Source organism: Mobula birostris, chromosome 30 (assembly GCF_030028105.1).
Source record: "Mobula birostris isolate sMobBir1 chromosome 30, sMobBir1.hap1, whole genome shotgun sequence".
Classification (NCBI taxonomy): domain Eukaryota; kingdom Metazoa; phylum Chordata; class Chondrichthyes; order Myliobatiformes; family Myliobatidae; genus Mobula; species Mobula birostris.
In genome coordinates this window covers 26,022,563-26,049,881 of record NC_092399.1, presented here as the reverse complement: position 1 = coordinate 26,049,881, position 27,319 = coordinate 26,022,563, and the positions used below count along the sequence as shown (strand labels likewise).

The following is a 27,319-nucleotide window of genomic DNA, read 5'->3' as shown; positions in this document are numbered from 1 at the left end:
GCATCAACCCCATCATTCAACATGTCATGAATACCTTCAATTGCCAAACAGAAAATAATATATTAAGTGGTCTATCAATACGCATTTGTGCAAAGAATGTGTATAAACCACACTCTGGTACGATTCTTTAATCGAGTCATTGATAAAATAGAGTTTTTCTAAGCAACATTATTTATCATAGCATTTCAGCATAGTACTGTCTCCGTCTGACAGTGAAAAAACATAAATTATATTCAAGGCTCTGGTCACATCTCCACATGCTTGCACAATGCACGTTCAGAAGCTGAACTCTAAATCATCATTGACTGGGTCACTGTGTTTGAGTGGAACTTGCACAAAATATCCATCAAGAAATTTCCTATACCAATCAACCCTTGCTTTAGAACACCAACACCAAAGGCCTACTTCATAGACTGGTGATTGTTGCTTAATCTCCATGCACCTCGTAATGATGGCAGAAATTGATGACGATATTCATTATCGCTACCAGTGCACAGAATCTAACTGTCAGAACAAAAACAGCCCAAGCACCTCAGCACCTCTTCAAGTACATTCTGCCCCACATGTGGAAGAGGTTGCAGCTCCCATTGTAGCCTCATTAGCCACATTAGTAATGAGAGAATCGCAGTGGCAGCAAGTCAATTTGGACTCCAAGGGGCAGCTTCAGTAGAAAAAGATATCCAACTCTACTCTCTGCGAAACAGTTTGAAGATGGATCGGTCAGGCTGCTGAACTTCAGTCAGGTTGAGTCCCTGAGACCATAAGATATAGGAGTAGAATTAGGCCATTTGGCCCATTGATACTGCTCCACCATTTCATTATGACTGATCCAATTTTCACCTAAGCCCCAGTCTTCTGCCTTCTCCTCATAAACCTCGATGCCCCGACCAGTCAAGAATCTATCAACCTCTTCCTTAAATAAACATAAAGACTTGGCCTCCACATCTGCCTGTAGCAAAGAACTCCACAGATTCACCACTCTCTGGCGACACAAATTCCTCCTCACCTCTTTTCTAAAAGGATGCCCATCTATTCTGAGGCTCTGTCCTCTAGTCTTAGACTTTCCCACCATTGGAAACATCTTCGCCACATCCACTCTATCAAGGCCTTTTACCATTCGATAGGTCACCCCTCATTCTTCTGAATTCCAGTGAATACAAGCCTAGAGCCATGAAACACTCTTCATATGACAAGACATTCAATCCTGGGAAAAAAAATTGTGAATGTCCTTTGAACTCTCTCCAGTTGCAGCACATCCTTACTAAGATAAGGCGCCCAAAACTGCTCACAATACCCCAAGTGAGGCCTCACCAGTGCTTTATAAAGTCTCAACATTACATCCTTGCTTTTATATTCTAGTCTTCTTGAAATTAATGCTAACATTGCATTTGCTTTCTTCATCACAGACTCAACCTGCAAATTAATCTTTATGGAGTCCTGCATGACAACTCCCAAGTTCCTTTGCACCTCAGTTGTTTGTATTTTCTCTCCATTTAGAGAATAGTCATTTCTGCTACCAAAGTAAATGACCATACACTTCCTGACAACACACATCAAAGTTGCTGGTGAACGCAGCAGGCCAGGCAGCATCTCTAGGAAGAGGTACAGTCGACGTTTCGGGCCGAGGCCCTTCGCCAGTCCTGACGAAGGGTCTCGGCCCGAAACGTCGACTGTACCTCTTCCTAGAGATGCTGCCTGGCCTGTTGCGTTCACCAGCAACTTTGATGTGTGTTGCTTGAATTTCCAGCATCTGCAGAATTCCTTGTGTATACACTTCCTGACACTGTATTCCATCTGCCACTTCTTTGCCCAATCTCCTAATCTGTGTAAGTCATTCTGTAGCCTCTCCAGTTTCTCAAAACTATCTGCCCCCCCACCTATCTTCATATCATCTGCAAACTTTGCAACAAAGCCGTCAATTCCACCATCCAGATCATTAACATATAACATAAAAAGAATCGGTCCCAACACAGACTCCTGTGGAACGCCGCTCGTTGCCAGCAGCCAGCCAGAAAAGGCTCCCTTTATTCTCACACTTTGCCTCCTGCCAATCAGGTACTGTTTTATCCATGCTAGATTTTTCCTGTAATACCATGGACTCGTTGCTTGTTAGGCAGCCTCATGTGTGGCACCCTGTCAAAGGCTTTCTGAAAATCCAAGTAGAAAACTTCAACTGATTCTTCATTGCTTATTATTGCTTCAAAGAATTCCAACAGATTTGTTGGGCAACATTTTCCCTTGAAGAAACCATGCTGACTACGGCCTATTTTATTATGTGCCTCCAAGTATCCTGAGACCTCATCCTTAATAATCTACTTTTCCCAACCACTGAGGTCAGACTAACTGGCCTATAGTTTCCTTTCTTCTACCTCTCTCCCTTTTTGAAGAATAAAATGACATTTGCAGTTTTCCAGTCTTCTGGAACTATTCCAGGATCTAGTGATTCTTGAAAGATCATTACTAATGGCTCCATGATCTCTTCAGCCAACTCTTTCAGAACTCTGGGATGTACACAATCTGGTACAAGTGGCTTATTTGCCTTCAGACATTTCAGTTTCCCAAGAACCTTCTCTTTAGTTATGGTAACTTCACACACTTCATGACCCCTGACACCTGGAACTTCACCCTACTGCTAACATCTTCCACCATGAAGAGTGATGCAAAACAATTACTAAGTTCGTCTACCATTTCACTGCCCCATTACTACCTTGCCAACATTATTTTCTAACAGTCCGACATCCACTCTCACCTCTCATTTGCACTTTATATATCTGAAGAAACTTTTGGTATCCTCTAATACTATTGTCTATTTTCGTATCTTCTTTCATTACCTTCTTAATCACTTTTTTTAGTTGCCTTCTGTTGGTTTTCAAAAGCTTCCCAATCCTCTAACTTCCCACTATTTTTTGCTTTATTATATACCCTCTGTTTAGTTTTTATGTTGGCTTTGTCTTCTCTTGTTAGCCATGGATCATACCTTATGTCTGAAATATAAAGTGGGCTGAGTAAACTCTTTATTTTCGATTCATAAAACTGATAAAACTCTAGTTCTTTATTATTAAGAGTATCGAGCCATTTGGACATTACTCACTTCAGGTGGAATACTAATCTTTCAAACAATACTGTGCAAAAAGTCAACATGGAGCAGCGAGCAAGTTTGTAAATCTGGCAGCAGCAAACTTGCTGAGTTGAAGTTCTGCTCTGCCTATTGATGTTTACTGATGAATATGAATCAAACAACAGACCGTGTTAACATTATTTTCGATCATGGATTCCCAAGCTGGGGTCCACAGACTCCCCGGCTAATGGTAGGAGTCCATGGCATAAAAAAGGTTGGAAACCTTTGCTTTAAAAGGAATTTTCAGCTTATTATCTCAAATCCAGCAGATAAAAAAAAATCACTCTTCTTTTCAGATGCCAGAGGTGAAGGGCTCTAATGCACACCATCACCCAATCAAAGATCTCAACTTGAAAGCCACTGAACAAAATCTACAAAAGTAGACTACTGGAAACCAGATTATTGAAATTAATTCATACTTCTAATTAATTTTGAGCTGGATATTTTTTCTTATCTATTAGTTTTTTTGTACTCTTATCTTTGATTGTAGGAGAGGCACTGCCACAATCCAATTACATCGGATGTCATACATCAGTTTTGTCATCTGCCTTATTACACCTATCGACGTGTAGGTATTAAATTACATTCAGATTACCTCTGTCATATCCCAACAGAAAGAGTCAAGGATGAGAGTGGGAGGAGGAAATCGATGTGAGCTCGTGACTATTTCTTTGTCTAATATTTTGATTTTCGCAAAACTGAAATAATGTACTTATGATAAACTGTTTAAAAGCAATGAATCACAGCCTGCACAGACTCTTCTCCATTACATTTGGGTTAATGTTGATAATACTCAGTTAGAATCAAGCATCAGTCAATGCAGCCAAAATTTTGCCAACTATAGATCATGAGAAGAACAAGAGGAAGCAGTAGATTGCACAAGGTGAAGTGCCAAACACAAGAGATTCTGCAGAAGTTGGAAATCTTGACCAACACACACAAAATTCTGGAGGAACTCAGCAAGTCCGGAGAGGAATAACAGTTGACTTTTAGCAATTCAGCAACTCGGCCATGGAGAGTAATAAACAGTTGACGTTTCAAGCTCAGACCCTTCATTGGAGCAAGATAAATTATTTTCAGCACCATGTTTAAAATTAAATCACGAGATAATTGGTTCTAGTTCAGCCATGTGGCAAGTAAATTCACTGTCCAATGCAGACCTGGAAAGTTATGCAAGTCCCATGGCCTGTGCTGTATCTGTTGCCTTATATCAGCTTCAGGATACATAAGTAAATTGGTGAAGAGGATAAATAGAGAAATTGGTGACTTTCTGTGTCCTGAGGTTAAGCATATTTGTCACCCTCAATTTTAGCCCTGCTAGAAAAAAAAATGTTTGTTTTGATTTTTTTTGCAGGATAGAAAAAGAGAAGCAGGAATATCTTATTCTGGCCTTCAAACCTGTTCCATCATTCAAACGGATCCTGGTTGATCATTAATCTCAGTGTTAGAGTATTTTGGGGTTTAGCACATTTTGCAAATAACTTCAATCTGAATGTAGATTGTAGAATTAATTTAAAAGGCAGCTTTAAACAATAGGTTCCTAAAAGTCTTGAATCACCGACTAGACAATGCTAATTAAAATTCATTTAGATGTCTCAGGAGGTATGAAGTTTGTGTGTAGTTTCAAAGAAAGCATCTTGGATGCATTGTAAATATAGAATTGTCTTTTGAAGTTCAGCACATAAAACAAATGGTTGCATTAGGCCAGCCAGACCTTTTTTCAACCGAGTAGTTCTCCATATGGCATCTTTTGTATCTTGTTTAGTCGAATAAAGAGGTTGCTTCACAGCTAGCAGTACTTTTCCTCAGTGACTTCATTCACACATCAACATTTGGTGTTTGGAGTGGGATACCTTCATGTAATCCATTGTGTGGCCAGCAATCTTAGCAGTCTAATTGGCTGAGTATATTTAAAAATAGCTCTCACACTTGGATCTGCTTAAGTCAGTGGTACATGGGAATGCAGGTTATCACAAACATCAGTTGTGAAGGGTAGTTATTGAAGGTTTGTAATGGCAGTGTATACTCACTCTGGGAGCTACAATTTAGCATAAATGTTTTGTGAGTGTGATGCAAAGAAACACAGCAAGCATCATGAAATCAGGTGAACAAAAGTGACAGATTGTGGTTTTAAGTATGAGCTGTTTAATTGGTACTTGTCATTTATATTTTGTGTATTGTGGGAATTAGTGTGGAGATATTTCATGGAGTGTGTTACCCAGATATATCTGTCAGGATGGCACCTATTGAGGTCAGGCAAAATCAGGTTGAGAACTCTGATGATCTGAGCCAGCCTTTGACCCTGATTACAACAATTCATAAGCCCTTCACCTCCAGGTAGAAATAAAGCACTTTGTCAGAGTTGCCCTTTCTTAAAGTTGCATGTGGGAGCTCAGAATTCCAGCACAAGCTCAAGGAAATGGCTAAAAGATATACATGTGTTGGTAAAAACTAAGTGCCCAGAGAGTATGTGGAGCAGTATGACCCAGGAGGCTCGGGATGGTACATTGGCAACTACCAGCAACGCCAGCAATGAAGCAAGATTTCACTCTTTGAAAAGGGGAAGGGAGGCAGCGACTGAGGGGAGGTGAGAGTAACCGGTGAATGACAGTGGTGATGATTTAAAGAGCTGATGAGACAGCTATGGATTATGCAGAACATAAATATCGGGCATATGATGATTCTTCAGGGTTAGATAATCCAGGGAGGGACACCCCACTCTTCCTGAAAATGATGAAGGAAGGCCTGAGCTCAGCCTACCACCAAGTTTTATATTTAGAGATAGCGGTGGGGTCGACCTACTCTGTGATAGTTTCATGGGCCAGTGAGCTCGACCAAAGGAAGTGCAAGAGAAATCGTAAAGTGGCTACAGTGGATGCAGCTGCTGTGACATCACAGAGGGTTTGCTTCGTGTGCTGGCAGCTGGGGCACGTAGCAAGGAACTGCTAGTGGATAAGTGGATACAGGGGCACTGGTATTGATAACTGACCTTTCCTTGCCAACAACCAGACAGGCTATTCATATTACGGGTGTAGGAGGAAAAACAGTAAAAGCAGAAAGAAGTGAGTTGCAAATGCCCAAAATCAACGGAGTGCAGCTTCCAATATATTTCTGGGCCTGTCCAAATAATGAGGGTATTATTCTTGGACTAGACATCCTAAAGGAAGCAGGGCCCATTACAGATTCAGGAAAGGTAGAATTAATATGGACAAGCCAGGGGCAGTGAACACATACAACCAACAGAGAACACACCATAGCCAGCGTATGCACTGACAGCTGTTTGCAAGTCAGTGAACAATAGTTATGGACACTGGAATGAATCGCACGGGCACCATCCTAACAGACGGGGAGGCAAGCGAGTACCAAAAGGAAACAGAGTGGGAAGAAGATAGCAGTGTGAAGGAAACACCTCTGGAAAGGGAAGCAGAGAAAATATTTATACATGAGTCTTGGAGGTACATAAACAGGAAACCACAGACTGGGCGGGCCGTTTTGAAGGAAATAGGTAAAAATTTAGCTTCAGCACTACCGGGGGTTGCTCAAGGCAGGTGGTGGAACTGGTGGCCTTGATGGAAGCACTGTGCTACAGTAAAGGCAGACAAGCAAATATATATATATATACAGGCAGCAGGTACACCTTTGGGGTGGTAAACGATTATCTGGTGGCATGGGCACGATGAGGATTTGTAACCTCAGGAGTGGCAGGTATTCAGCTCGGGTTCCTAATACAAGAACTGTTGGAAGCAGTGAGTCTGCCAGCAGAGGTGGCAGTGATTAAAGTAAGGGCTATCAGGGAGTGTCAGGAGCAGAAAGGAAATAAGTGGGCAGACATCACTGCAAAGGAGGCAGAAGAGGAACAAGGGGCAATTGAAATTGCAAGTGCGCAGGAAGAAACAACTGAAGCCAGTTGAGTAAAATTAGAGGTGAGACAGAAGAGAAGCAGAAACAAAAGAGAAAGTGAGCAAAGGCAGGACCAGATGGGAGCTGGACGCATGGGGAAGATGGATTCACGGTAGCCCCACCATGCATTAGATCAGGGGTCCCCAACCTTTTTTGCACTGCGGACACGTTTAATATTGACAATATTCTTGCTGACCAGCCGACCGCGGGGGGGGGGGTGCGGTGGAGGGGGGACGGTGTTAATCACAACCGGAATATAGGTGATAAGTAAATAGAAGTCACTTATAAGCAGATAATACACTCAATTTTGTTTCTAAAGGGGTTTATCTAACGAATTTAATATTAAACACACAGCGCACATTTTCCTTGCATGAATATAGTGATAAGTCAATTAGTCACTTAGAAGTCAATAGCATCATAACATTTTAAATAATGTCTGGATATTAAACACACAGCGCATATTTTGCTCGTATGAACATATAAAATCATTGCAACACACCAATATCGCTGAATCAGTGGGAGCCCTGGGCTTGTTTTCCTGCAACAAGACGGTCCTATCGAAGGGTGATGGGAGACAACGATACTCGAAGGGGGTTCTTTATGTCCAGTCTATTCCGCAATTTAGTTTTGGTTGCATTCATTGCAGTAAACTCCGCTTCGCAGCGATATGATGTTGGAAATGGAAGCAACGTTTTCAGTGCTTTCGTGGCTATCTCAGGATATTCAGCCTTGACTCTGATCCAGAATGCCGGCAGAGATGTTTATGTCAAACATACTTTTCAGCCCAGTCATTTGCAAACTCGAGGAGTTGATCTTTTTCCCATGCTGACATGGATGATTCACCGGGGACATTCACAAATGGGTCACGGACCCATTCCTTTGCACGTCTTGGGTCACGGCTGACCTCGTGTGTGTTAAAGTTCAACAGTGGGTGTGACACGGAATGAGGAAAGGTGCACTTGACTCATACAGTTTCATATCGCCAAATCATATCATTTCCTCGCGGCCCGGTGGTTGGGGACCACTGCATTAGGTAGATACAGCTGAAGTTATATCAGGGGAGGCAGAGCATGATCACAACACTCTGACAGGACTGTTGGTGGCCATGGATGGGCCGAGATTTTGAGACATTTTGCCACCATTGTATCATTTGTGCCCAGTATAACCCCGGTAAGGGCACAAAGCTACAGCTGGCAAACCAGCCACGGCCGAGGGGACCCTGGGAAAATATCAAGATGGACTTCAAGGGACCCCTGCCAAAAAAGCAGGAGGCAAAGCGACTGTCTAGTAATTATGGTTCATTTCACCCGATAGGTAGAGGCTTTCCCAACAAGAGACTGCACCGCCAGCATAGCTGCACAGATTCTAATTCAGGAAATCCTCCGAAGTTGGGGAACCCCAGTCCAGGTGGACTTGAATCAGGGAGCACATTTTACTGGGAAAGTGATGAAGGAAATTTTGCTTCACAACTTTTTCACAATTCACAATCCCATCAAGTTTTACATTTTGTTTCCTCATCCAGATCCTTACTATGAGGTGCGGAGCCCCACCCCTTACCCCCACAGCACCCCATGCAATCCTGCTCTTTATTTCCAGTGCTTAGATTGTACTACAATAATTCGGCTCACAAACAAACACAGACATTCGACTGATATTCAATAATGTCAGGCCAGCACAGGCAGCAACACCCAGCCCCATCTCCACCCAGCTAACAGGAGTCTCCTGCTACTCGCTTTTAACTCAGCACCTGTAGCTTATTTCAATCCAGCTCTCAGTCACAATTCTCGTTCAGTCATTTGAACCAGCCAGACTCAATCAGTTGTTCTTAGCCTTCAGCTACCTTGCTGCCTATTGTTCTCTCTTGTTTTGAGGCCCCTCACAGCTTGTTATTTTGCATTCTGTTATTGAAGCTATCGGTCACCGCTGAATTGTCTCTGCTGCTCTGCTTTCGGGTCAAGCTTCCTCTGCAATTCCCGACAGGACGAGTGAACCATCGACTGACCCAGCAGAGTTTGCTCGCCTAAAGAAATTTGTCTGCCAACATGAGCACACAATCCTGAAGCAGCAGGAAACCATTAACCATTCGCTCGCTACTCTCTCCCAAATCCTCCATCTTGATACAGCAACTCTATGCTCATCATCCTCTTCTCTACAAGTCTGGATTCTGGTGCCCGAACACCTTGACGGATCCCCAACCCGATGATAGAACTTCCTGTCTCAGTGTACCTAAGACTTCGAGCTCCAACTTTCTTTGTATTGCTTTTGTCACGTATCGCTTTACTGGATGAACTCAAGCCTGGGCCACTGCTGACTGGGACAATAAAACCACTATTTATAATCAAAAATAATAACTTCACTGCTGAGATGTGCAGCTTTTTGACAATCCAGGAAGTGGAATGGAGGCAATGAATTGGATACTTTTCCTGTGTCTAGGCTCACGCCGAGATTATGCTGCGGAATTCAGTTCCCTCACGGCAGAGTGCTGGTCCATTACCATCACAGGCTGTCGGAGTGCTTCAAAGATGAGATGTCTACCCGAGAGATGCCCGTCAACCTTGAAAATCTCATCACTCTGGCCCTCTGTATTGACAAGCATCTTATGGAATGAGCCTCCAGATTATCAGCTCCATTCCCAGATCATCAGTTCTGGCACCAAAGCCCAACTCACTCTGTGTCTTTCGCCACACCCCGATGGCTCTACACACGCAGGAGGCATGGAGGATTCCAGCGCAGCAGGCAACTTTATGTATGCAGCTTGGATTCCTTACTGAGCCTAGCTGTCACCCTTCTACCTCATTGCCATTCATTAATGTCCCTTGGGGTCTGGGATGGTCAAAGCACGCACACAGCCTGTGCACATGAACGTCAGAGAGGCTCCCACAGGAATATCATGACCTAGCCATCACCTTCAGTAAAAGGGAGGGCAGCATCTTGCCACCACAGAGGTGACACAACTGCATGATCAATCTCCTCCTGGGCAGCACCCCTCCTGAGTCTGCCTGTTCACCCTCTCACCTGAGAGCAAGGGTATGAATTACTACATCACCAAAGCACTATAGCATAGCTTCATTCAACTATCTCAGTCCCCAGACAGTGAAGGATTCTTCTTTGTCAAAAAGGAAGATGGGGGTCTTTGTCCCTGCTTCGACAACTGTAAACTCAACAAAATCACCATTAAGAACCGCTACCCACTCCCCTTGACGGATGGCACATTCAAAGCACTCCCTGCGACCCAGAACTTCAGAAAACTGGATCTACGGAGCGCATGCAATATGATCTACATCCCAAGGGGAAGAGTGGAAGATGGCTTTCAGAACACCCACTGGCTACCATGACTACTTAGTGATGCCTTTTGGACTTTCCAACAGCCCAACTGTTTTCCAAGCCTTCATTAACAAGATCCTGTGAGACATACTACACGGATATGTGCCTGTCTACCGCAACAACAATCTCATCTTCTCCAAGGTCCCCCAACACCATGTCTGTCACATCCACTCAGACCATCAATATCTTCTCAAAAACCAACTGTACTGCAAGTTAGAAAAATGACGGTTTCATGGCCCCATTATTTCCTTCCTGGATTATGTCCTTGCACCCCAAGACATAATGATAGTCCCAGAGAGAGTGCGCACCGTTGAATCGCCCCGACCACGTACCCTCAAACAGCTACAGTGCTTCTCGAGCTACTCCAACTTCCACCACTGTTTCATCAGAAGCTCCAGCCAAATTGCTGCCATTCTCACCTCCCTCACCAAATCAATTACCTCACGGATAATCTAGTCTGCTGTTGCGGACTATGCTTTCGAGGAGCTCAAGAGACGTTTACCACAGCGCCCATTCTCTGCCATCCGAACCTCTTCTGATCTTTTATGGTAGAGATGGATGTATCTGACATGGATGCCAGGCCATCCTCTCCCACCAAGGACTGGACAGGAAGACACACCCTTCCTCTCACACAAGTTCAACTCTGCTCAACACTGTCATGGAGATGGAGTTACCAGCCGACAAAGGGTCTTGTAGGAACGGAGGTCTTGGTTGATCAGAAGGACTAAGACCTTCCTGATATGGACTGACTACCAGAACCTCACATCCATACAGCAGACCCACCAACTCAGCTAATGGCAGGCTCTCTAGACCTTCTTCTTTGAACAATTCAATGCCACTACTTCCTCTATGCTGGTTCCAAGAACACTAAGACAGATTCCCTGTCATAACAGTTTGACTCAGCTGAAATGGAGATCGACCTTCGTCAATCATCCCATCCTCACAGAGGCTTGCCTTGATTGACTGGGGCATTGAGTACCAGATCTAGCAGGACGAGCCTGTTCTGGCTGACACACCTGACAATTGCATATACATGCTGGCAGCCACGTGCTCTGAAGACCTTTAGTGTGCCCACTCTTCACCCCCCTCTAGCCATCCAAGTGCACAACAGATTCTGTTTTCTTGCAAAACCTGCTCTGGTAGCCCACCTTGATTGCAGATGTACATCAGTTCGTCGCCGACTGCCCTCAATGTGCCCAGTCCAATTCCTCCAACCGGCAGCTGTCTGGGCTCCTGTGGCCTGTACCAGTCCCTTGGCGCCTGTGGTGCCACATCACCATTGATTATATCACTGACGTTCCACTTTCTGATGGGGCCACCATGACCATGACTGTGGTGGATCGGTTCACCACTCCGTTGCCCTCCCCAAATTTTTGTCAGCTGCTAAGACTTCGGACTTGTTTTCCAACATGTAGTTTTCCTCCATGGCTTCCCTCAGGACACTGTGTTGGACTGGGGCCCACAATTCAGCTCCCACTACTGGCGAGCCTTCTTCTCCCTTCTATGACCCTCAGTGAGTCTGTCCTCTGGCCATTATCTGCAGACCAACAGTCAGTCAAAAAGAGCCAATCAGCAAAGTGGAGAAGTTTTGTTGCCTCTAACCCTTCACATGGAAGAAGTAGCAGCTCTGCGCCGAGCTGTTCCGCAATCTACACACCTCCTCTGCCACAAGTGTTGTATGTCACACATTGAGGTGCTTCCTGGCTACCATCACCGTTGTTTCCCATGGAGGAGCGAATGGTGGAGATCCTGTTCGCCTGGGTCCGGGTTCACTCGTGCCAGAGTGCTTAGAAGCTGGCATGGCGGGCTATCCCAGTTACTAACTATGCCTACTACTGCCAAGTCAACCACCGGTGACACTCAGCCTGAGAACTCCACCCTTCATTAACAAGATCCTCTGAGACATGCTACACAGGTATGTGTTTGCCTACCTTGACAACATCCTCATCTTCTCCAAGGACCTCCAAGCCCACACTGATCACATCTACTCAGTCCTCCAGTGATTCCTTGAGAATCAACTGCACTGCAAGTTAGAAAAATGCCAGTTCCACCACCCAGCCATTTCCTGATACCCACCTGAGACCTATCCCTACATTCCAGCTCTCACAAGCTCTCGCCTGATTTATTGATCTCTTCAAGATCACACATCGCATCAATCCTGTCACTTATCATCTCCAGCTGCGACCGTCCCTCAGGACCGCACCTACCTTCCACGTGCCCTGCCTCAAGCCTGCTACCCATGGACCACTCAACCCAACTGAGGCTGCATTCCCAGAACCAAGGATGGTGGAGAATGGTCCCGTGTATACGGTTCACCAGCTGATTGATTCACTTTGTCATGGACAGAGCGTGCAGTACCTGGTCGATCAAGGGTACAGCCCAGAGCAGAGGTCTTGAGTGCCATTCAGTTTCAGCTTGCATCCATGGCTCATCGAGAAGTTCTACCGAACCCATCCAGATTGTTCTGGGCCATCGGGGGCCATCATTCCTGTTAGTCCTGCACAGGCAGGCACCCCTCAGTCTCAACCCAGCTGAAAGGAGTCATCTGCCACTCATATCTAGCTCATCACCTGCAGCCTATTTAAACCCAGCTCTTAATCACAATCTGTGTTTGCTGATTGGACCAACCGGACTCGACCAGTTGCTCCTAACCTCTAGTTATCCTGTTGCCTGTTGTGTTTAGTATCAGTTCTCTCATTTTGCAGCCCCTCGTAGCTTTGTATTTTGCAGTCTGTTAATAAAGTTAACACTGACCACTAACTTGTCTCTGCTGCTCTGTTTTTGGATCAAGTCTCCTCTAGAATTCCTGATAAATAGGGCACCTGATACACCTGCGAATTACAGAAGTGTAATTCAGCCTTACAAATTGTGAGAGGGAAATCTAATTTAAACCCCACTCTTCTGTGTAAACCATGCAATTGCGTTTCTGATGTCTACAACGGTGTCATTTTGAGGCCTGAGGCAAACATGCATCTAGTACAACGTATATTTCTTCAAGTATGTTTAATGAAATAGGTCAGTACCTGACTATTGTCATTGCCAGTTCCCCAGTGACTCAATTCTCCCACACACCATGATAATCACTATGATATTTCTTCTGACGGTATCCACTGAATATATCTCAAAGAAAATGTGTACACTCTTTGCAAACAGAGCACTTTATTGTAGTAAAGATCTCTGCTTTGAAAAAAAATTCTGAGATTATTTGAAGGAATATTTAGAAACAAGGTGAACGATCAGTCATTGTATATAAAACGAATCAATTCCCATGATACAGGTGGCCTATAGCAAGAGGACAAAACAACAGACATTAAAGAATTGGAATAGAGGTCTTTATTTCACACAGCTAATTGTGTGGGTGTGTATTGTTTAACAGGTTAATATTTGATCAGAAACAACTTCTAGTTATAATAAGCCAAATAGATAGAATATATAAAACAAATCTAAGAACAGCCAGGGCAAAATACACATTAACTGCTGCTTGAGTGGGTAGTAACTACCAACATGTGTTAGCTGGATGAAGCCCTGGAATTCACTGATTAAAATAACATTGTTATCAATGGTGCAATTAATATTTAAAGTAGCATACAAAATTTGGAGAATCAACTAGTCAATTGCATCTCCTTTGAAATGAATTCAGTGGCCCCTACACATTTTTACGTACCTCTCAGTTTACCTGCAATATGAGTCAGTTAAAAATATCTAACTAATGTTTTTAAAAAGGGTGGCACGGTAGCGTAATGGTTAGCAGCGCGCTTTACGGTACCAGTGACCCAGGTTCAACTCCCACTACTGCCTGTAATAAGTTTGTACGTTCTCTCTGTGACTGCATGGGTTTCCTCCCACAAACCAAAGATGTGCCAGTTGTTAAGTTAATTGGTCATTGTAAATTGTCCTGTTATTAGGCTAGGATTAAATCAGGGGAATGCTGGGCAATGAAACTTGAAGAAGCCAGAAGGGCCTATTCTGCACTGTATCTCAATAAATAAATAAATCTAAAACTCATCAATGATTTATTTCCTTAGTAGATTCTAGTGAGAAGAATATAGTTCTTGAGAAGAAAGGTCATGAATCTGAAGCATTAATATTTCCAGCATTTGCTATTTTATTCCAAATTTCCAGCATCTGCAGTATTTTCTCTTATACAGAGAAAATGTCAACACTCGATGAGAAGAAATTTTCAATTCATTGCATTTCCTCAGTCTGACACATAGCTATCACGTCAAGCTTTCTTGAACAATAGTCAATGAGTTCATTTTGTTACAAGTATGAAAATGCTTGGAATCAAAGAATCGAGATTTTTTTTAGAAATAGCTTTACAAGGCATGCCAGATGTTCACTTAGCTGAGGGCCTATTGTTACTATGAGAAGAGGTGACTGATTATTCTTACTCCATTCAGACCACAGAGCCATTTGTTTGATAAACAAATATTGAAAACAATGCTTTTTTTATGAAGAAAGATTGAGTGGAACCTTGTAGGGAAATAAAAGATCAAACAACCTGTCACTGTACTGTAAATTGACATAAGTAATCAAATGCCTCAGCAGCTCTCTGAAATGAAGAAGTCTCCAAGGACAACCTAAGGAGTGTCCTTTGACACTGTAACATCCTTCTATATCCATCCCCCTACTTCATGAATTGTTTCTTTTATCCAGGCTGCCTCAGGGAATGAATGGGTTTTGTTTTACAGACAATCCTTCAATAAGTCAATGCTGTCCAAAAGTCAGACAGTACACAAATACCATTCATTTTGGTAACCACAACTTGTGATGGATGACATCAAAAATCCACAACATTGATAAGAGAAAAAAATATTAAAAGTGGAGGGAGAAAGCAAACTAGTTCTATGTTTTCAAGAAAAAGCATATGTAGGTAGATAGTACTTCTGAATTTAGTAGTATTATGGGAGCTCAATCCTATATAGGAAGTGTCCACAGTCTGGGGGCTCTTAACTCAGGTATGGATTGTAGTGAAATTGAGGAGTAAAATTTATATAGAGTAAATATTTTGGAAAAGTCAATAGAAGATGTAGACAGATGACTGAACAGTCACAAAGTCATGAGATTAACATCAACCATATCTTACCTGGCTATGACAAACAGCACACAACTGACACCAAGGTATGCCAGTAAGATGTACATCCAAATATCAGGCGAGAGGGGATTGAGGAAGGAGAAGACACCTGCGTTTGTTCCATTTGATTTTCGGTACAAAATACTGATCCCCAGCGTCATGAAAGGCTTAGAAAAATCGATGACCTTCTCCCGGGCATAGGTGATGGTGAGTGGAGCAACAGCAAGGTCAGCTTTCTGTTGAGAGAAGTATGCTCTTTAAATAGAAGTTTTATCAATCATATTTTTAAATTCTTGTGCATTTCCATTGAGAGTAAGTGGATGAATTGAAATGCTAAGTATCATCATTAAATAACCACAAATCACATATTTGCATTTGTCAGAATACCACTCTGTTCCCTGTAATGAAAAGTTTATATTGTCTGTCAGCTTGATTGGCAGTAATATATGTACGTTGTGGAACTACACCAACAACAATATAACAGAGGGATGAATGTGAAAATAAATCAGTGGTCCAGCACAATGTGCTGACATGATGCCACTAATCCGTAGCTCAGAGGTGATCCTACTAGATGCTGCAGACTGACAGAACAGGAGCAATTTCTACCCTTCTGAGAGAGAGATCTCAAGACACCAAAAATTTTTATTCTCCAGTTTTAAGTAAAAGCAGAGTGTGGGTCATATTTAACAATATCCACCACTATTGATACAACTTCTTGTCCAGGTTCAGAACCATTGGACCATCAGTGATTACGAAATTTCTGGCCTAACCCCCCCACTCCTCCCCTTCTCAGTCCTGGTCTCAGCCTGAAACATTGACAATCTATTGACTTCCATACATGCTGCCTGACCTGCTGATGTTCCTTCAGCATTTTTGTGTGTGTTGCTTTGTATATCTAGCATCTGTAGACTTTCTCGTGTTTATGAAATAACTAGTTGATTTCTTATGGCAGTGTTCGACAGGTATGCAAGACTCTTCCTAAGTATTATGCCTAACGTCTCACAGAAACAGTTGGTGCAATAGAATTTATAATTCCATTACTTTTCTATATAATTATCTTTTATCGTCCTTCTCACTCCAGCTACTTCTGTTACTCGCTCTGTATTTATTTATCAAGATTTCCCTTTTTGCTAATTTTAATGCAAACTTATTTTTCTCCCTGATACAACCAGCTACTCAGTAGTTCAGTTATCTAGTCAGCCTTCTCATTGTTTCAATGGAATCTATTCATATTCCTCCACAACACCAATATTTTATTTTCAATATTAATCATCAGTCATCATTGCATTTTAATCCTGGAAAACAAATTAACACTTTTAAACCTGACTGGCAAAACTCAAAGGAGATCTCTGAGATGTCTGATTGCTTTGGGGGATTCTTCATAGCTTAAGAATCACTTTGAATTATTTTGATACTAATATTGTTCATAATGAAATTGCAAAACAACAATTGGTTTAAGCAACATTATTATTAAATGTCATTCATTATTTAGGAAATCTGCTTCTTAGCTTAAGCCAAACAATTTACATGAAACTGATGCCACACTAAAATAATTCTTTATACTTTCCTGTTCTTTCAACTTGTAGTCTTCAATTACTTTTCTGTCAGTTGTTTTGTTCTGCCTGGTGTGCTTTACATTTTTTTCATTTTATTCATCTTTATTACACAAAAGGAATACACTTGAGAAATCTTGGACGGGTGTTTTATGAAGGTTACTTTTGGGAATGTATTTTGTACTTAATCAATTTATTCCCAGTTTTATTTTCAACATGATTTGCTACATGCAATTTATTTCCTGCTATTGTTTCTGTTGCACAGAAATCAGCTGCATTCTCTGTCTCTTTTTTCTGTACCCTATAGATTTTTTGTTGTGATGTTGCTATTAATTAGCTTTGTCACTTTTATTGGTTGCCAGCTGTGCAACTTTGTATAAGTGCCATGAAAGGCACTACCACCTTACTCTCAATTGATCAGCTCCCTGGGACTCAAAATGTTATGCTCCCTTCTCTCAGCAAGTCATTCAGGATAGTAAGTTACTTGTTCTCTTTCTTTTTGTGGTTTCCGTATTATCTCTCTCTTCATTAATGTTCTCCTCTTTCTCTCTTTTCAAACTCTTTCCTTTCTCTTTGACTTTGGTTCTCACATCTCTTCTTCTCTGTTCCTTATGTTCCTGTCTTCTTTTCCCTCCTTTGTTTTCATATCTTCTCTTCCCTTATTTCCTCCTCTGCCTTCCTTACACTTACTTTCAGTTTTCCAGTCCCTCCTCATAACTGAAATGCTCCATCCCAGGCAACATCATAATGAATCTTCTCTGCACCCTCTCCAGCATCAGCACATCCTTCTCATAGTGTGGTGAATAGAACTGCATTCAATACTCCAGCTGAAGTCTACTCAACATTTTATAAAGTTGGAGCATAATCTTTGTGCTCTTATATTCGATGTCCCGACTGATGAATACCAATATCCATGTTATCAACCTGCACTGCTGGCTTTGAGGATCTTTGAACTTGTATGCCAAGATCCTTTCGTTCTTCAATACAACACATCAGTATCACCACATAGCCCAAGGCTACCTTCCATACTGTCAACAGCTCCACCAACCTTCATCTCTGTGGAGAGCTTACTAATCATGTCTTCTACGTTCACATCCAAATCATTCATGTATACTATAAACAGAAAGATCCCCAGCACAGATCGCTGTGGAGCACTACTAGCCACAGGCATCAATCACAAAAACAGCCCTCTGTCATTACCCTCTTTCTCCTATTGCCAAGCAAATTTTGAATCCATTTTGGTAACTTGCCCTATTGGATCACATGGGTCCTAACTTTTTGAACATGCCTTCCACAGAGATTTTGCTGAACATAGAACTGCACAGGAAATCAGTCCTCTTGCTCACAATGTTTCAGCTAAATGTAAATCAAATAAAACTAATCCATATACCTGAACATGGTCTACATAGTTCCAGTCTCTGCCTCTCCATGTATCTGCCTAAATATCTCCTAAATGTTGCTATATTTGCTTCCAACACATCTCTAAAAGCATGTTCCAAAAAGCCATCATTCTCTTCATAAAAAAAACATTGCCTCACATCTCCTTTAGACTTTCCGGTCTCACCTTAAAGCTCAGATCTCTTGTATGACATTTCCGACTTGGGAAAAAGACTCTGTCTATCTACCCTTCCTATTCTTTTCATAATTTTCTATACTTTATCATGTCGCCTGTCAGTCTCCAATGTTACAGAGAAAATAATTCAAGTTTTGTCTAAATCCATGTAATTGAGTCTAAATCCCAATGAAACTCTTCTGTGCCCTTTCTAAAGCCTCAACACATTCCTCCTGTAATGTGGCAACTTGTAATGCACACAGTACTCCAAATATGGCTCAACCAAAATTTTATACAGCTGCAATATACTTCCATACTTTTATATTTTCATTGCCCCAACCAATGATGGTAAGCATGTCATACACCCCCTTTACCACCCTGTTTAGCTGCATTGCACACGTTCAAACAGCTGAGGTTTTGCAACCAAAAACCCTCTGCAAATCGATGCTTCTGCTATGTACTGTACACTTTCCTCTTTCATTTGACTCCCTTCCCAAAGTAAATCACCCAATACTTGTCTGGATTAAACTTCAGCTGCTATTTCTCCATCTATATTTCTGAATGAACTATATTCTACTGATTTGTTTGGCAATCTTCCTCACTATTCACAATGACACCAATTTTCGTGTTGTCTCCTTACCTGCAAACTGACTGATCAACATATATCCCATATCACAAATAACACATGATCCCAGCAGAACACCAGTGGCCAGAAACCTCCATTTAGAACTTCACCTTTCCACTGCAACCCCCTGCCTCCTATGTCCAAGACAATTTTGTATCCAATCTACCAGTCTTCATGGATTCCGTTGCCTTAATGTACCATGAAGGATATTGTCAAATGCTTTATCATAGTCCATGTCGACAACTTCCACTGCCTTAAACTTCATCAATCACCTTTGTCACCTCCTCAAAAAACTCAATCCGGCTCATAAGCTATGACTACCTCCATACAGACATGCTGATTATCTGTATTAAGTCCATGGTTTTCCAAATGCGAGTAAATCCTACTCCCAAGATTCTTCTCCAGTCGCTGACCTACAATTTATTGGGTTATTTCTTTTTGTTCTTCTTACACAAAGAGAAACATAGGCTTCTCACCAGTGGTCCATGGCCTCACTTGTGACTAAAAAGGATATAAAGATCTCTGCCAAAGCCCCAACAATCTCTTCTCTGACCTCTCCCAATAATGCAGCATAGAACTCTTCAGGTTCTGGGAACTTAGCCACCTTAATAGTCCTCAAGAGACCTAACACCTCCACCTTCTTCATACCACACATGCTGTATAATCAACATATCACTCCCTGATCTCACTGTACCCCTTGCCCTTCTCTTTGGTGAATACCAATACGAGGTACTCACTTAGCAAGTTGCCTAACTCCCCTGGCTTCAGTTACAAATTCCCACTTTTGTCCTTGAGCGGATGTACCCTTTCTATTGCTACCTACTTGTTTCTAATTTATGTATAAAATACCTTGGGATTTTCCTTAGTCCCATTTCATCCCCCCAATTCCCTATTTAAATTCTCTCCTGCTTCCTTTATATTCCTCAAGGTCCCTGGCTGGCTTCAATCTTCCATATGCTTCATATGCTTCCTTTTTCATCTTAACCCAGTGCTCCGGTCATCCAAATTACCTGTACTTTGCCATCCTTATCTGTATTCCTTGCAGCAACACGTTGATCTTGAATTCTGACTAGCTGTCAATTAAAAGACTTCTATATGTCAGATGCAGACTTACCCAATAACAGCCACTTCTAATCTACCTTCCAGGTTCCTGCCTAATACTGTTGGCAGAGAATAATAGTCATGGAGTACTGTGATACAGAAAAGAGCCTTTCGACCCATCTAGTCTATGTTGAAATGTTATTCTGCCTAGTACCTTTGACCCATACCTTCAGTATAGGCCTACATACTCCTCCCAGCTACACTCAGTGGCCACTTTATTAGGTACACCTGTACACCTGCTCCTTAATGCAAATATCTAATCAGCAAACCATGTTGCAGCAACTCAATGCCAACATGGTCAAGAGGTTCACTTGTTGTTCAAACCAAACATCAAAATGGGGAAAAATGTGATCCAAGTGACTTTGACAGTGGAATGATTGTTGGGGCTAGATGGGGGATCTCAGAAACTGCTAACCTCTTGGGATCTTCATGCATAAAAATCTCTAGTGTTAACAGAGAGTAGTGCAAAAAACAAAAACAAAATGTGAACAGCAGTTCTGTGGGCGAAAATGCCTTCTTAACGAGAAAGGTCAGAAGAGAACGCCAGACTGGTTCAAGCGTAACTCAAATAACCACATGTTACAATAGACAAACAAGAGAAAATCTACAGATGCTACAAATCCAAGCAACACACACAAAATGCTGGAGGAACTCAGCAGGCCAGGCAGCATCTATGGGAAAAAACACAGTTGATGTTTCGGGCAGAAACCCTTCGGCAGGACTGGAGAACTTTGCACATGTTACAATAGTGATGTAGAGAAGAGCTTCTCTGAATGCACAACATGTTGAACTTTGAAGTGGATGGGGTACAGCAGCAAAAAATCATGAACATACACTCATTTTGACAGTTTATAAGGTACAGAGGTATCTAATAAAGTGGCCACCTAGTGTATGTATCTATCCAAGCCTCTTAGGAAGTCATGAGTCCTCTTTTGAATTAGCACTTTTCCCTGAGGTCCAAACTTATCATTATACATAACTAGTGAAGAAGTTATGGAGTTAGCATCACTGTGCACAAAATACTCTCCCACTAAAGCACCAATCACCTGACCAGGATCATTTCCAAATTTAAGATCTAGCATAGCCCCTTCACTGATTGGACTACCTACATACTAAAACCCTCCTGGATAAATTGTGCCTCATCTGAGCTTCTGGCATGAAGGAAATCCCAGACAATATTGGGGAAATTAAACTCACCCACTACAACAACCCTCTTGTTTTTACATTGTTTCATGATCTGTCTATATACCTGTTCCTCTATCTTCCACTGGTTATTCAGAAGCCTGTACTATAAGCCCATCACAGTGATTGCATTTTTCTTATCTTTGAGCTCCAACTACATTGTTGAATTCAATGAACCTCCAAGCTGTCCTCCCTAAGTGTAGCTGTGACATTTTCCCTGATTGACAATACAAATCCCCTATCTCCTTTACATCCTACTGTATTGCCTCTAAGACACAAAAGGGCTAGAAGCCCATACAAACAACATCTAATGCACTGGCCTTATCAATACTCTCTGTTATCTCCTCAAAAAATTAATTTAGGTTTGTCATGCCAGGTCTGTGCTAATAAAGCCAAACCAGCCATCTCTGATTAGTCCCTGCCTTTCCAAGTGATCATTCATCCTTTCCCTCAGAATCTTTTTCTCATAATTTCCCTACCTCTAACTTTCGGCTCACTGGTACATAATTGCCAGGATTTTCCTTGCTGCACTTCTGGAAAAGGAGGACCACATCTAACATCCTCTAATCATCTGGTATCTCACTTGTGGCCAGGGAAGATTCCAAAATATCTGTAAGAGCCACAATAATCTCTTTCCTTGCCTTCCATTATAGTCTGGGATAAATCCCATCTTGTCCTGGGAACATATTCACTTTTAAGTCCACTAGGGCATCAAGTGCCTCCTCATATGGTGTATTGTCCTTCTCTGAATTCTCCAAATGTAAAGTTTGTTTCCTTTGTGAATCCTGATCGAGAAATTCATTTAGATCTTCACCTATATCTTATGTCTCTACACACAGATTGACTCAACTGTCCCCAGTGAGGTATTCACTGATGGGAGCAACAGACACAAAATGCTGGAGGGATTCAGCAGGCCAGGCAGCATCTATGGAAAAGAGTAAACAGTCGACATTTGGGCCAAGACCCTTCATCAGGAATGGGGAAAGAAAAGACCAGAGGTTTAGAGCCAGAAGGTGGGGTGGGGTGGGGGTTGGCAGGGGAGAAAGAAATACAGGGTGATAGGTGATAGGTGAAACCAGGAGAGGGGAGGGGTTGAAATGAAGAGCTGGGAAGCTGACTGGTGAAAGAGATAACGGGCTGGAGAAGAGGGAATCTGATAGGAGAGGGTACAAGACCATGGAAGAAAGGGAATGATGAGGAGCACCAGAGGAAGGTGATGAGCAGCTGAGGAGATAAAGTGAGAGGAGGAAAACAGAAATGGGAATGGGTAAGGAGGGGCTATTTGCCACTTTTGTCCCCATTGGAAAATTTCACTGGATATTCTTTTGTCTTTAGTATACTTACAAAACACCTTCAGATTTACATCAATCCTGGTAACAGTGATACCTTGTGACTGTACTTTGACCACTCAAAGTGGAGAAGAAGCATGAACAATGGCACTGAGAACCTCTATGCATCAAAAGCACATAAAATCCCAGCAAAACAACAGAATGAGAACAACACCATCTCAACTTCCCACCTATCTGCTCCACCAAGAACTTCCAACCCCAAACATGATAGGAGCTGCAGGTCCCACATTGGCTTCATCAGCCATCTAAGAACCTAGAGAACCTGACTGAAAGCAAGTCATCTCTCCTCCTAAGAGACTGCCAAAGAAGAGAGACTAAATCAGCAGCATTATGTATGTATTCTTTTGAGATTCAGATTTGTGTAGGAATCTGAGCCACAGCTCACGTTGCAACAGCTGCAAAGCATAAACTATCATTTTGGCATTTAATTTTGAATTTTGAAGAATGGTCTAAAATGATGATTATTTTGCAATGCTCAGAACTTAAGTTGATCAGTAGCGTACTTTAAGCATTATCCACACTGAGGTTTTTCTTTGGGACATACAGTTATCTTGAGAAGACACTGCCCATATATCAAATATTCCATTTTGTAGAAATCTAGTTGACCAGACTGGTAGGAGACCAATTTGTTCATAAGCAGACAAGATATAATTTCTCTCATGTCTTCTTTGATGATTAATGAATTTGACCAATATATGTATGAAGTATATTTCTCATCAGAGACATTTAGATAATTACAGCATCGATCCCACTGCATGTTTTTGTTTCACATTTAATTGAGGTCAATGCGAACTAACTTGGCCTTTTCAACTGATGACAGCTTTACTTTTCTGGAATACTGGGAGTTTTGATGATGCTTTAAAATTCCAACATGCTTATCACAAGAAGTAGAGTGCCACAGGTATCAGTCTTTGAATTAACCTGCATACAAATTTCAACGTTTTGTTCTTGGTTAGCAAATGGAATCATGTGTGGTACCCCGGTATGTCATGAGTTCTTAGCCACATTTCACTGAGAGGTTAGTTGGATATTTACCTATCCAGGTATCGACTTTTTTATTCAGAACTACAGAGTGGAACAGACACTTTTGGCCCAGAGAGAGGCACCACCCAACAACTCGCCTGTTTTAACACTAGCCTAATCAGCGAATAATTTACAATGACCAATTAATCTACTAACTGGCATGTCTTTGGACTGTAGGAGCAAACCAGAGCATCTGGAGGAAAACCATAAGATTCATAGAGAGAATGTACAAACTCCTTACAGGTGGCACTGCACCTGAATTCTGAAGTCCTATGTCCCTGTAGCAGCATCGTGCTGACTGCTATTCTACTGTTATACTCCAATAAGGGAAAATGCACTGGCATCTTCCGAAGTCCTTCCCACTTTCACTTGAATTGCTATTGCTTTAGGCAGCGAAGTGTGCCTGGCAAGTGTTTTTACTCTGTCATGTGCCAGGAAGAAATATGTACTCGCAGGGATCTCAAGTTACTGAATTCTCGAACAGCAGAGCTTTCACCCTTTGTCAGCTGCTCTTTTAACTATTCGTTAGCCTCCCGGGTGAAAGCCACAAATTTAAGAAGAATCAGTTGATTGTACACAGCGTGGTTTGGACTAGCTATGACATGGCCAGCAGGCCTTATTGTTATGGACTGCTCCCAATGATGTCGGCACAACAATTAGGAAGTGAAATTATGTCTGTGACTTAATGCAAGGGGCCAGTTGTGACATTGCTTCACCGACTCAAAATGTAATAGCTCCCCATTCCCTCTTTTCACAATATATTCAGCATAACAATACATTAAGAAAATGCTTTGACATTCAATATTTCTGAAAGAAATAATTGGGTATTTTTTGTTATATCAGTTGCTGATTTAGTGAAAAGCTACTTACCACCACTTAGTAGCTTTCTGATTTATTTCCAATTTTCCCAGTCACTTCCATAAAGTGCTTTTCCAAATATGGAATGCTGTTCACACAATTGATGCCTGCAGAGTAGTCTATGTACTTGACAGCAATAAATGGACTGGGCTCTCTTGTTATCTTGAATCTGTTTCTTTCATTCTGTGTCTGCAGCAGTTAAAGCCAAGGCAGAAATGGAAATTGATTTTATTTGGCTAGACTTATAACTGCTGCACACATAGAAATGAGGGCTGATTCAGAAAAAAAAATATGTTGCTGCAAATTCCTGATATGGTCTGTACACTGATCCCTGCTCATCGATTTATCTAAATAAGATTTAATGGGGCTTTATACCATGGAATTGTTTAAAAAGCATTTCTGTCCTCCATTTGTTCCAATTCAAGTGTTTTCATAGAATGGTCACTCTTACCATGCTAAGAAAAAATGGTCAAACAAAGTGAGGTGGCATTTGTTGAAGTCCAATGCATTCACAAATTCTTGCAGGCAATAGTACTAGTTTGGTTATAACCTGGTATTGTGGATGCTTCCCTGATGCAGGTACAGCTAGCAATTAGAAACACAAACACTGATCTGGCCTTCATGAAAAAGGTTTGGAGAGCAGTATCCAGGAAGAATGATCATAATTATGCCAAACCTCAGGAAGGCCGTTCCTGAACTAGTATGTTTAAATCTGGTCTTCTGATGAAGGGAAATAATTGAATTTGCAACAGATTAATGCCCAAGACAATATGGTACAGAAATTGAGGTAACTGGGTCTTCAAGACTGCATCTTTACAATCTCAATTACTGATATAACTGAAGACTGAAACTGATAGTTTTGAAAACTAAAGCAATCATGTGATAGGGGATGAACAGGAGATGAAGCATAAGTAGAACATCAGCTCTAATGTTATTGACTTCGGAGCAGTTTTGTGGGCCCAAATAGTCTAAAACTACTCCTATATCTTTATGATTCAAATTTCTTAGAGTTAAAATATGTATAAAAACTTCATTCAAAACAGATATTTATTTCTCTAAAAAAATCCCATGGTTATGTAAACTCCTTTACTTAAGAGGAAGTTGCATGTATATATGTGATAGAGAGGAGATCTTCACCTTTATAGTAGGAGCTATATTATGTGGATATAAACCTGTACTGATTAAAGCACCAATATTGGACGCGATGGCTAATATTACATGTGGGTATCCAAAACATAAAAAATGAAAATATTTTCACACAGAGCAATATTTTTATGTGCAAAGGACTTAAATCAAAATCTCCATTGCTAATTCTGATCCTTAGCTGCTATCTTGTTCCATCTCTTCTGAATGTACAACACGCAAGATACCCAAGGAGTTAAGGAGAGAGAAAATCAACAAAACAGTGTAGGCCATTTGGTCTCTTGCCCATGATCTACTATTTGGTAAGATATTGGTTGATCTTTTAGGTTAGCTCCATCTTGCTGCATTGATTCCTTGTCCTGTCCCCATGGCTCTACAAATTCATTCCTTTCAGATAATTATGCAGTTCATTTTCAAGATACACTTGACTTTGTCTCCACCACTGACCCTTGAAGTACATCCAGTACTAACCTGTCACTGCACAAAAAATTCATTGTTGGTTCATTTGCTAGTCACCTTTATTTAACATCCATGAGTTCCTGACCATTGGGACCAGTTTCCACACAATCTACTGCCATCATGATTTTAAGCACTTCGCATTCTCCTTCGGTACAACATTGGCAGATGGTCCTTCATACAGCTCAGATGTATGAGGATGAGAGAGATAGCTCTTACTGCTACGCGCAGAAGTTCCCACTTGCTTCAAAAAGGCAACAATTATACCAGTGCCTAAGAAGAATAACGTTAGCTGCCTTAATGACTGTTGACCGGTAGCACTCACATCGACAGTGAAGAAACGCTTTGAGAGGTTGGCCATCACTAGACTGTACTCCTGCCTCAGCAAGGACCTGGACCCATTGCAATCTGCCTACCGCCACAATAGGTCAATGGCAGATACAATCTCAATGGCTCTTCACGTGGCTTTAAACCACCTAGACAACACAAACACCTACGTCAGGATGCTGGTCATCGACTATAGCTCCGCCTTTAATACCATCATTCCCACAATCCTGATTGAGAAGTTGCAGAACCTGGGCCTCTATACCTCCCTCTGCAATTGGATCCTTGACTTCCTAACCAGAAGACCTCAGTCTGTACAGATTGGTGATAACATATCCTCCTTGTTGACGATCAACACTGGCACGACTCGGGGGTGTGTACTTAGCCTACTGCTCTACTCTCTGTATACCCATGACTGTGTGGCTAGGCATAGCTCAAATACCACCTATAAATTTGCTGACGATACAACCATTGTTGGTAGAATCTCAGGTGGTGACGAGAGGGCGTACAGGAGTGAGATATGCCAACTAGTGGAGTAGTGCCGCAGCAACAATCTGGCACTCACTGTCAGTAAGATGAAAGAGCTGATTGTGGACTTCAGGAAGGGTAAGTCGAAGGAGCACCTCCCAATCCTCACAGAGGGATGAGAAGTGGAGAGAGTGAGCAGTTTCAAGTTCCTGGGTGTCAAGATCTCTGAGGATCTAACCTGGTCCCAACATATCGATGTAGTTATAAAG

General features: G+C 41.9%; 1 protein-coding gene across 7 annotated transcripts in view; it reads right to left on the bottom strand.

Moving 5' to 3' along the window:
* Positions 1-27,319, bottom strand: part of grik3 (glutamate ionotropic receptor kainate type subunit 3) — a 591,681-nt gene that overhangs the window by 193,544 nt on the left and 370,818 nt on the right. For all 7 annotated transcript variants that reach the window (XR_011883665.1, XR_011883664.1, XM_072247415.1 and 4 more), the window contains one exon: positions 15,429-15,652. Coding sequence is in view for 5 of the 7 variants with exons in the window: in XM_072247415.1 (XP_072103516.1) it covers positions 15,429-15,652 (224 nt within the window). In the remaining 2 variants the exon portion in view is untranslated. The remainder of the gene's footprint in view (positions 1-15,428; positions 15,653-27,319) is intronic.